General features: G+C 38.9%; 1 protein-coding gene across 1 annotated transcript in view; it reads right to left on the bottom strand.

Moving 5' to 3' along the window:
• Positions 1-12408, bottom strand: part of DCHS2 (dachsous cadherin-related 2) — a gene marked incomplete at both ends in the record, with an annotated part of 163519 nt that overhangs the window by 19238 nt on the left and 131873 nt on the right. The window contains one exon of the mRNA XM_084245589.1: positions 4805-4918. Coding sequence (XP_084101715.1) covers positions 4805-4918 — 114 coding nt within the window. The remainder of the gene's footprint in view (positions 1-4804; positions 4919-12408) is intronic.

Here is a 12408-nt window from a genome sequence, read left to right as displayed (position 1 = left end):
ATGTTTATATTCTATATGAAGAACTATTGTACTACCAAGTTTAAAATTTCATAAACTCACTTTCATTTACCGTCATCAGATTTAGTTACCAATTCAGAACTAAAACGAAATTACTTATACAAACCACAGTCTGAGGAAACCAATACCCTGACAAAAATTTAGAGTAGATCTAACTATTGGCAGCTGGAGAATCATTTAAGTACATTCTGATGAGCTCGTAAGGCAAGAAGCTCGTCTTTAGAAACCGCTATGAAATAAAGGCTGAGCCCTGTACCCCCAGATGGCAGAGGAACCCCCCAGTCTGAGGTGGGTCTAACGCTCTCACCAGGACCTTTGTCTCCACCAAATGATGCACTCAGCTTGCTATCATGTTCTGTTACTATTAGTAAAGGAAAACAGAATAGAAATGCAACACTTAATTGCTAGTGTCATTTAGTAGAGATTGTGCCAATTAACAGTGTAGATCAAAGTGGATTTTTTAAATAAAAGGCTTGTGTTAGGCTTTGATAATTGGAATTTTGCACTTGGAATGGATCGGCTATTCTAATGTTTTCCTTGCTTGGTTTTTATTTTTGGCATAATAACTGGCATATGCTATAAGAAAATTATGCAAGGGAGCAAGACGGATGGCCAGTCTGTGAGATGATTCAAGGCTGGCACACCTACCACATTCACATTCTGTGTATTTTTCTCAGCGACATCAAGGATTTACTGTCAGGGTGAGAGGAAAGTACTACTGGGCTCTCTCTAATCATATGGGCAGAAATCCACATTCTCTTTAAGAGTGCCACAGGTTCTTATTCGTTCTTACATGTTAGTGTGCCAGTTTTATAATAACTTGAAATAAAACTGCAGTACTATTTTCCTTCTGATATATGTCCATATATAGCTTTTGTCCAAGTTCTAAAATACATGTCAAAATGAGATTAAATCCCTCCAATGCTAAGTGCTCGATAACATCGTCAGTTACTTTAGTCAATTACAAGCTGTGCACGTGCATACGTGTACACTCAGAGCAGAATGTGATAAATATTTATGTTATCCAAAAGCTTTTAAACTCTCTCCTGCTGAAACTACATCCTTGAAACATTGAAAATTTAATCATTTTTGTTTTATGTCAATCTCCCAACTAATGGAATGAATACTTCCATCTGTTATTTGCATATACAACATTAGTCAAACTCCAAAATTCCTGCTGGTTTAGACAGTGAGTAGTAGATGTTTTTAAGCTAAAGTGACAAGGAGTTTGGATACAAAAGTAAACTTTTGATTTGGGACTGTGGATCTGATGGCAAACTCAGCCACAAATGGATAGGAACCACAGTGCTCATCAGAGATGTAGCTAATCGTAACTTATTAAGTCAGTAATTAATAAGATGGTTTGTGCACATCTTCACCCTTAAGAAAAGTAGCCACAAGCTTCAAGAACAATTGTATTGTTTATCATATATATTAGTTCTCTATATTAACTGGTACCTGGCTTAAAATACAAACATTCACAAAACCTACATTAGGTACCTTTATTTTTTAAATTTCTTTTAAAGATTTTTTTATTTATGCATACAAGAACTGGGGTACAGGCAGGAGGTGCTGGGGGGTGAGAGGATTCACCAGAGTCAGAGTGGGGAGCAGAACAGGCAGACTGATTGAAATACACTGTTGAGCGGAGCAGCGGGAGAGACAGGAGAGGTCTGCTGCGCCATGTGGATTGCTCCCTGGCAGGCTGGGGATTGAACATGTGCTGTCCAGGTTGTGGACAGCTTCACAGTGCTGTGCTTAACCCTTTGCACCACCAGAGAGACCCTACATTAGGTACCTTTAGATAAATTTAATGGGCATGTGACAAATGTGGCATGAAAGACAAATTTTTGAAAAGGTTTCTTGACAGCAGTATGGTAAACTATACACTGGAACAATCCTTATGATAAAAACAACTTGATAAAATGCTTGATAAATTAAATTGTGTGTGTTGAAGTGCATTGTTGAATTGCTATAGTAATAAGGAATCTTCAGAGGATGAAATAAATGAAGCAGAGATCCAGGGAGTTAGGCAAGCACTACAACTCCATTTTTGTCTCAAAGGCTCAGACTCAACCTTCTACCTTAAGATTCTTCTCTCATGGTTGCACCTAGTGTGGAAAGGAAGGGGAGAAGCATGGATGCACAAAAGCGAAGGGTCTGATAGACAAACCAAAAGAAGGCTGCAAATTCAAAGGTTAACCACAAAAAACAAACAAACAAACAAACAAACAAAAGAAAAACAGGTATATGATCCCAGACTAGGGAAGCATTTCTTAAACAACTTATAAAAAGGACAAATTCTAAAGTAAAAGACTGATTAATTCTAACTGATTTATCAAAATGTGCCTTGAGCAGGGTTGAAGACAAGTCCAAACTGGAAACATATTTGCAAGAAGAAACAGGTGAAGTTTAAGTTCTGATAAAATGCATTAGAAATGCTTACACTTCAGAAAGCAACACACAAACAGTCCCGTAGAAAAACAAGCCAAAGTTACCAATATGCAATTCACGTAGAAGACAGGAATGGCCAATTCACTGTGGGAAAATGCTTAAATTCATTAGTGATAAAGGAATTGTTAAATTACAACCACTGTGAGATACCATTTCACACCCACCAGATTGGCAATAAAAGAAGGATATGAGCTATGGTAATAACTCCCTCTCAGTGCTGGTGGAATGTGAAATGGGACAAATCTCTCCACAAGCCAGTGGGAACCTATTTGTGAAGTTGAACGAATGCATCTTCTGATGTCTCTGCTGAGTCTCGAGAGCCCGGAGACACTCCCTACAGGTCCATCAGGAGACAGGCATGAGATTGATCTTGAGAGCACTTGTCCCTGTATTTCCAGCCAGAAAAACCTCATTGTCCATCAGCAGTGTAGAATGGGAAAACAGTGGTGATAAAGACTCACGACAATAAAGGAATGAAATGGAAGAACCCCAGCTGCACACATTGAGACGAGTAAGTCTAACTTTGAATAAAATGAATCTAATGTGAACAGATTACATGGAGTGTGAATCCACTTAAATAAAATTCAAAAATAGCAAAATTTCAAGTTTCATGGTATAGGAATGGATTTACTATATGTTGCAATGGATTTACTACACATTGCCAGCCATGGGGACACAGGTCAGAGTGAGCAGCAGAGAGAAGGGGCACACCCAAGAAGGGTACCGAGGGGCATATATATGGTGGCTGTGTTGTGTTCCATGATCTGGGAGGCAGGAACTGCTGTTCTGTTCTGTGCACATATGTGATTCATGCAATTAATCACAGCAACAATGTTGAGCAAAAGAATCAAGTCAATGAAGAGGACATCATGGTTCTTTTATGATGTTTAAATGAAGGTAAAATTAAATAACATTGCGGTGATTCAAACATGGTAGGAAAAATATAATGAAAAGAACTGTAGGTTCAATGCCAATGCAGGTTACTGATCACTTGTGGGTGGAAGAAGGAAGGTATAAGAGGGAACTCCAGAGGTTCTAGTCATGTCTCACCTCATCTCTGGAGGTAGGTGGCAAGGACTTGGGTTCTTGTGCATTACAGTTTTACAGGTCTCAATAGATCACCTTGCAGCTATTTCACAATAAGATCTTGAACCAAATGTTAACATAAATATATCATTACTTAGTTGAAATAGAGTTTTCTATGAATGACTAGTCTGGACTAACCCTAGGCAGACTTTATCTGTATTTTAATGATAGACTATGGAGAAAGCAAGGCCAAGCTTGGGCCAAGTTAGGACTCAGGTCACAGAAGGATTTGGGTAGCCTAGAAAAAAGGGCAAATTATATTACTCTCCTCTTAAGTATTCAAATCTTAGCTTCTTTCCCAGAACCCTTTTCCTCAGACACCTGGACTGCTAGAAACTTATGGCCTGATGCTATTCAGAAATGGCCCTCTTGCCATTTATTAGCTCCTTATACCACCCTTTGACCAAATATTGGGGTAAAGACATGGAGACCTCTAGCAGGCAACCTCAAAGAGGCTGTTGACCCCAGGATGTATGGACCAAAATGTCCTAACACTACTCTAGATGGAAAGATATTTGCTTAAGAAATTGCCCCCTTGCAGTTCTTCCCATGTGCCTGTAGTACAGATTAAATAAGGCAGTTGTATGGTAATATAGAAATTATTAAAAACATTCTTCTTGAGGTTTGACAACGAAGCAGTAGATATGTATCTACTACATAGTTGTTAGTCAAAAAAGTATGTTTTAAATAATCAATTGGTATTCATTTAAAACACAATCATGGTCTTATTAAGGCTAAATTTAATACATGCTGTATTTGGAACTAATTTCTTTACCACCACATAGAAACCTTTCCAGCTGTCCTTTTTTGTTGCATTGTTGACATTCAGTGGCGAATTAGGAGAATCTCTGATGAAAATTCCCCAAGGCTAGACATGTGTGTTTATTTATAATTCAAACTCAGTATCAGTGATCTGTGATGTCCCTACTCTACCTCCAATTCTCTCAAACAGTTGGATAAATTATAAGTAGGAATCAATTTATTTTTAAAAATGTGAAGGATCAGGTGAGTACTGTCTAATCTGGAAATATGAAGGACAGAATTCTTAGCAAGTACATTTGAGCAAACAGTTCTTGATTTCCCACAATTTCTCATCGGCTGCCATAAAAAAAAAATTTCTTGTCTACCTTTCAAATTATTTACCTCTAACAATCTATATCTTTCAAATTTTGAGTTTCTTCTGCAGAAGTATTTCTTACATTGAATGGAACAGGAAGTGAAGCTGTTGTATGTTAAGAAGGATTACCTGAATTGGAGCACAGGGAAAAAACTCCATCTTCATTTCCACTAAAAATGGAATATTTCATGCTGTCTTTGGTTGAGTCAGGAGCAAAAGCATTTACAGTCACAACAGAAGTACCTGTAAAAATTAGGTTAAAAAATGTTAGGAAAATAAAAACCAGGGAAAAACAAGCGCAAATACTAGTAATTTATTATTTGCCTATGATTCCAGCTTATTCATTCATTCAATGATTTCTTAATACTACATTATTTTTGAGAAGCCAGATTCTACGGCAGGTGCTCGGGACACAGTGACCAACAAGGTAGTGAAAATCTCTGGTCTCATGCTGGTTATTAACTGATTGCAGGAAATGGACAATAAACCATTAATAGATACATAATTAAGGTAGATTTCAGATGTGTTAAGTTCCCTGGGAAGGAAGAAATAAGGCTATGTGATAGAAAACATTTCTTTAGTGGGGAAGGTGAGCTTTCTTTTAGAGGGGTCACAGAGCAAGGCGCCATGGTTGAACACTGAAGTCTCAGAAATCATAAAAAAAGCTAGAAGAAAGGATTCTTGGAGAATAATCAAGAACCACAAAGGTCCTGGACTGGGAAAGGGCTGGGTTTGGTGAAGTAGAGTGAGCAGGAGGCAGAGGTAGAAGGTAAAGATGGCATCTATGTATGCAGGTATAAGATTTTATTCTAAGTGTATGGGGAAGTCATGAAAACATTTTAAGGATGGAGTAAAATGATCTCATTTACTTTTTTTTTTTTTAAGATTTATTTATTTATATAAGCACGGGGTACTTCATATAAGCACGAGGATTCACCAGAGCCAGAGCGGGTAACAGAACAGGCAGACTGACGAAATACACTGCTGAGGGGAGCAGCCGGCGAGACAGGAGAGGTCTGCGCACCATGCGGGACCCTCGCTGGCAGCCGGGGATTGAACCGGCGCTGCAGAGGCTGCGGGCAGCTTCGCAACCCAGTGCTCAACTGCCTTGCCACCAGGAGAGACCCCTCATTTACATTTTAATGATATTAGTTTGACTTCCATGTGGATAACAAAAAGGGTAAAGAGACCAATTAAAGTAAATTGCCATGGGGCTCCCCGGTGGCGCAGCGGTTGAGCGCTGGGTTGCAAAGCTGCCCGCAATCTCTGCAGCGCTGGTTCGATCCCCGGCTGCTCCCCGGCCACCGGAGGAGGGTCCCACACGGCACGCAGACCTCTCCTGCCGCCCGTTGCTCCCCTCAGCAGTGTACTTCGGTCCTTCTGCCTGCTCTGCTCTCCACTCTGGCTCTGGTGGATTCTCTCACCCTCCCGCGCTTCTGACTGTACCCAGTGCTTGTATAAATAAATTAATTAATTAAAAAAAAACCTACATTAAAGTAAATTGCCATGAACCAAGCAAGAGACAATAATCTAGAATGGGGGGGGTGGCTGCAAAGAGGGGGCAGGAATATAAACATAAGAAATCTTCCCTCAACCAGTTGCTAGTATCGTTGAAAGCACCCACAGAGAAATTAACTGATGTTTTAACTGTAGTATAATGATTCGTTTAAAAATTGTTAAGATAGGGCAAGAGTAGTTAAAGTATAACTTTAAGGAAAACACAGGAATTGTGTTAGGCTTAGGAATTAGGAAGATGGGAAGTCATTTCAGGTTATAGGAAAAGACTGATTTCCAGCATGAAAGAAGATTCACAAGGACTGGTGATGGCAACACAACTTTGTGTGATTAGAACTGGGATTTTACTGGAAGGGTTTCCAAGAATCTGTTTGGGTCTCTGGAAAGCATCTTGTTGTCTTTGTTTGTAATACCTCGTGTCTCTTGTCTCTAGTCTCTGCTTTTATATGCACTGGGAAACAAAAAACTTCATGTGCCTTGCTTTACTGTGAGTTCACTCTATTGCAAGGTCTGGGACCACTGCCGTGCCTCCGAGGGGCAATGTGTTTGCATTCAATACATTTCTATAACTCAACATCAAATTTGCCTTTCAAATTTCATATTCATACAAACCACACTGCAGCTGTCTTCCTTAGTCTGACCTTTTTTTTTTTTTAAATGAAGCCAATATTAATAGTTTGTTTCTTTAAGGAAGGTGACAGAGCAAAGCAAGTGAAGGTCACTGAAGCATTTTAGCCTGAGAGACTAGAAAAATATTCCTCTGCCTACAAGACCTTCTACACCAACAGCAATTAATTTTTAAAATCATTTCATGTGATAGTAATACATCTGATACTAGGGTTTGCAGTAATTAAAAATAACAAGGGACTATGGTGATGGTGCACGGGCGAACTGGTGGTGGGATTTTCACAGGGAAATCATACATTGTACAAAAATGAAGGACGATGTAATAAATGCATTTAAAAAAATAAACAGCACCCATTCAAGATTTCTGCCAGGCCTGCTTTTGAGTTAGCACTCCAGGTGACAAGCTTGAGACTCCTGTAGAGGTTATGAAGAAGACAATACCTAAGCCAAGTCAAGAGGTGAAAGAAAAGGTTCTGGAACAGACAACTCTTTCCCCAGGACCCTTTTCAACACTTAATACCCCAAGAAAGATGAACTGATCATTATAAGTAGTAAAAGAAACAAGTATTGATACTGTCCACCAAACTGATACTTCAGTGGAAAAAAATAAAAACCAGAATTCATTGTGGGGAAAGGAAAACTAAACGTGGACAGATTACTCTCTTTACAAACATTATGCTTAACGTAAACTGTGACAAACTTGAAAAATCATTTATTGGGATTTCTAAATAGCTTTTCCTTTCAAGTCAGTTATGAAGTCATTTAATGATGGAGGAAAGGATTTTAAACAATCATGGTGAAATCAACTTACGACACACACTGAAAATGCTTTCATATTGCATTGTAACCTGATGCTTATTTTACTATATCACCGGAGACACTTTAATATAAAAATGACTTGCATTTTCAGCAAGAATATGAAAATGTAGGGCAATCTATTTTATCTCTCCAATGTGCAACTACAGTTCTGTGCTTCCTGATACAGTTTATTTTTTAAACACGGGAAGTTTTATTTCAACTGGTTTGTCATGGATTCTTGAGAAGGGCAGAAAGAAGAGAAACAGCTATGCAGGCAAGACAAATAGTCATGCTCACAGCCTTTTCTTCATGGGTTAGGAGGCTTATTAAATGCCCAATTACAAAAGAAAACATGACGATGGCCCACATATAAAAGAACAAAGATGAATACAGAATTACATAAAAGAATCAAATGGTCTTTCTCAAAAATGGGCAATCCTATTGTTATTACAAATAAAATGCTCATATCAAATGAAATTGTAGTGCATAAAGAATTTCTTTCAATGAAAATGCTTCATGTATTTGACCAGATGCTAAAGCCAATAAGGAGCTGCATATACTTCTATATGTTCTTCCTCTGATGAAATTTAAAGGTTGAGACTGCTTGAAAAGAAGAGGAAATAACTAAGGGCCTCGAATTCTTCTAGCTCATGGTTTACTATTCAAGGAAAAAATCAACACAATGAAAAGGTAACCTATGGAATGGATGAGATATTTGCAAACCATGTATCTGATAAGGGACTCATCTACAAAGTATATAAGGTACTTCTACAATTTGATAACAAAACCCCCAACAATTAAAACATGAGCAAAGAGCCTGAATAGACATTTCTCCAAAGAGGATATACAAATGACCAACAGGATATAAAAATATGCTCAAAATCACTAATCATCAGGGAAATGTAATAAAAACACAAAATGATATTACCTTATACTAGTAAGAATGGCTACTATCCAAATAACAGCAAATAACAAGTGTTGGTGGGGATATGGAGAAACTGGAACCAACACTGGCAACTGCTGATGGGAATATTAAATGATGTAGCTCCTATGGAACACAGTATGGATATTCCTCTAAAATTTAAAATTAGAATGACTATGTGATCTAGTAATCTCATTTCCAGGTATGTATTCAAAGAAGTGAAAACAGGATCTCAAAGAGATGAACAATGTTCACTGCAACATTATTTGTGATTGTCAAGAGGTACAAATAGTCTAAATGTTCTTCTAGATAGATACTACATTTCTTTATCCATTCATCCATCAATATATAAGACATTTATTACACACACACAGTGGAATATTATTCACCCTTAAAAATGAAGACTATGCTGTCATATGATACCACATGAATGAACCTTGAGGCCATTATGTGAATAAGCCAGTCATAAGAAGACAAATGCATGACTCCAATTCTAGAAGGATCTACATTAGTCAAACCTTTAGAAGCAGGAAGTAGAATGGTGATTGCGAGGAGTTCAGGGGAGGGAAAGAGTTGTTCAAGGAGTCTAGAGTTTCAGTTTTGCAAGAGGAAAAAGTTCTAAAAACTCACTGCACAAAGATATTGCATACTTAAAAATGGCTAAGATGGTGCATTTTATGTTTTTTTACAGCAATATAAAAGAGAAATAATTAATTTTCCCTTCCCTCTTCCCATCATCAAAAATGACCAAACATATGTCACTAGAGCATTCCAAAAAACTCACCCCTGGGATGAGATAAAGCATGAAACATGTATGCTAAAAATGAATAATGTTCCAGAATGTGTGAAAAGATGAAAACATGCTTTCAAATGTAAATGGCCTGCAATCTTAAACACATTTACTTTTGTGAACACCTAAGGAAATAATAGAGGAAACCATAAAAAGCGCTTACTGAATTTTTATGAGTTTTAGAAAAAGAGAAGGGGAAGAAAACTAATATAGAATTAGTACATACAATGAGAAGCAAACAAAATTAAGTCTGAACTATATTTTTAATGGGATTACAGATTTTAGAGGGCAATTTTTCTTAAAAAGGAGTGATTATCCATAAATGGCTATACTTAGTCATTTAAAAATATACTCATGACAACTTAGAAGAAAGGCAGGTGCTCAAAAATTCCTGGATGTTCCTACTGCCTCTGTAATTTTGTGATTTGCAAAGGGCTACATTTAAAACTCGGGGCTGAGAATGTCCAGGGTCGCTTCAGTGCTGGATCAGATTACAGAGCTTGCCTGGGAGACCTCACGCTGCTGAGCTGCTGATCTCCTTCCCTGCCTAGCCCAGCCCTTGCTGGTCTGAGCCCATCCCCAGGCTGATGACCAAACCTCAGATTCCCGCATCCTCAAGTCCTGTACTTACTCTCCTTTCTGGAACCCCAGAGCCAGCCAGAATGTGCCCAGAAAGGAAGGTTGCCCAATTTTTCTAAATGAGTGATACTCAATTTTCATTATGAGATACACATTATTTAAAGAAACAAAGCAAATTTCTAAAAATCATCTTAACAAAAACATTTCACTTATGTTAAAAGAAATGGCTTTTGTTTCCAGGTGCCACATACTGAGGACCATCATCTACCACTCCAGTAATTCCGTTTGGGGGTCACAGACGCTTTCCAAAGAAACTGGAAATAATCTGAAGCTTGGGTTCAACATCCACAAAGATGTTAAAAGCACAAAGTGAAGAAAGGCAATCCACTTGCTGTTTTACTCCACTGTGACATAAATATAAACGAAAATTCTTTGTCAACTTTAAACTATGTAAATCACAATGTCCAAACCTATTCCAGTGTCCAAAAACAAAACAAAATATCCTCTGAACATCAAGGCTCTTCAAGCTGTTGCCATATTCCTCTCTCTCCCCTCATGGACGCTTCATGAGTATCAGGCTGAATTCTCATTTCGTTATTCACTCTGCATTTCACTAGACACCAGTTTGTAAAATAAAGTTGCAGTGACTGATTCTCTCCACAGTCTCCATCCTTCCACAGGTTGCAGAAGTCTGGGAGGCTACATACAAGTCCTGTCGCTGACTTGTTAGTTCCTGTTAGGTGATCTCAGCTCTGGTCTCTCCATATCCTGACCACTTTCAAGGGAGCAAACTCACACTCCTCAGAACTTCCTCTCCGGCCTCTCCCAGCCCTTATGCTGAGCATGTCTTACCCTTTATATCTGATGTGTGAAGTTGCTTTTCAGACACACCTTCCTCTCTACCATGTTATCATCTCCTGATACCAACATGGCTGCCTCAGACCATGTGAGGTCACTCTTCCCTGTTCCACTGAAGAGTGCAGAAGGCTGTCACCGTACTCTGAGTGGCTTGCCACCCCCCACTCTTCCCTGTGGACACCTCTGATGAAGCTAGTTGTCAGTCACTTTTCAGTATGTTTCTGAGCTAACCTCTGCTAGGAATTAGCCTTGGCTGACCACACCCTGCTTCTTGACTGTGCCACCTTCCTATGTCTCCAGCACCAACCTTCCAGGGTGCCTGGGGATGGGGGAGAGAATAAGGGTCTGTGGTGGAGGATTATGGTGGAAGAGCTAAGGTAGACTACAGGGGGAGAAATCTTATACTGTCAAAATACTAACAAGGGTGTAAAACAATGGTACTTAATTAAAAATAAAAATAAAATCTAAAAATAATTTGCTTTTTGGAGTCTATGATACGACCTGGAAGGCTGTGCTGGGTTTATGCTCCAGGTAAAGCCTTGGCCAGCTTGAAATGTCAGTCAGTATTTTACCCATCTTGTCACTGTTTTTCACAAGGGGCCTCGGACAGCCTGCTGACCCAGGTATAAGTCTGTTTCATCTAACAAAATTCAATTGTCTCCTTGAGTGCCATCCTTTCTTCTCTCTCTCCCTGTAATACACTGCAGCTTTTTCTTTACCTCTCAACTTAGACTTTATACCCTTCACATATGCCAGAGTTACTCTCCGGGACAAGGCCCCGGCCCATTGCTTCAGACACTTGAAATGCACTTACCTGGATACTTCTGGACACCATATGCTTGTGTTACTGCCAGAAGTACGTCCAGGCTTCCATAGATTTAAAAAAATGATTTTGGGGGTGTTAAGTTGTATTAAAAAGATAACAGTCAAATTTAATTAAGTCTAAGAAGGACAACCTTGATGGTCCGTCAAAGAAAACACAAAGAAACACGAGAGTGTGACAAAGGCGTCTCCTCCATTCATCTGTTTGCTTTTCTATCAGGATCTTAAACAGGGGCCATCTCCAGAGGCAAGGGAGTCCATTGGACTTCACTATCTCCTGCCCTAACTTTCTATCTCAGACCAGGTTATTCTTAACACTATCGATTAATCCCAACGAGATGGCTGGAAGTAGATGGAAGGTGGACAGATACAATGAAACACTGCCTGGTGGCATAGGAGATAGGCTGACTCAAGAGACATGGCTTCCCCACCCCCCACGATGGCTGCCCTTTATTAACAGTGAGCCCATTACGTGCAAGCCAATGACACAGAGCAAAAATGAAAGCAGGTGCTGACCTTCCCTTCCTGTGGCAGCTTTATCAGTGTTATTACTAAATCATGTCTGAATTTAACCACAAATATTATTATACCTACTAATCCATAACTTAATTTCAGATTGACATGTTTTCTTTGGGGCCCCTCAGTAGTCACTTTTACTTACGTTTAATTCTGCCAACAAATTGATTCTGGATCCAGTGAGAAAGGATATCCTAACAAGTAGGAAATGTCTCGACCACTTAATCTTTTTAAATTTCATTTAGTAATGTGAAAAATTGTGATGACAATGTTGACTTTCATGGACTAATATACTTAATGTCTATT

This window comes from Talpa europaea (assembly GCF_964194135.1).
Source record: "Talpa europaea genome assembly, chromosome: 10".
In the NCBI taxonomy this organism is placed as follows: Eukaryota; Metazoa; Chordata; class Mammalia; order Eulipotyphla; family Talpidae; genus Talpa; species Talpa europaea.
The sequence above is the reverse complement of the archived record's forward strand: the minus strand, read 5'-3'. Positions and strand labels throughout refer to the sequence as shown.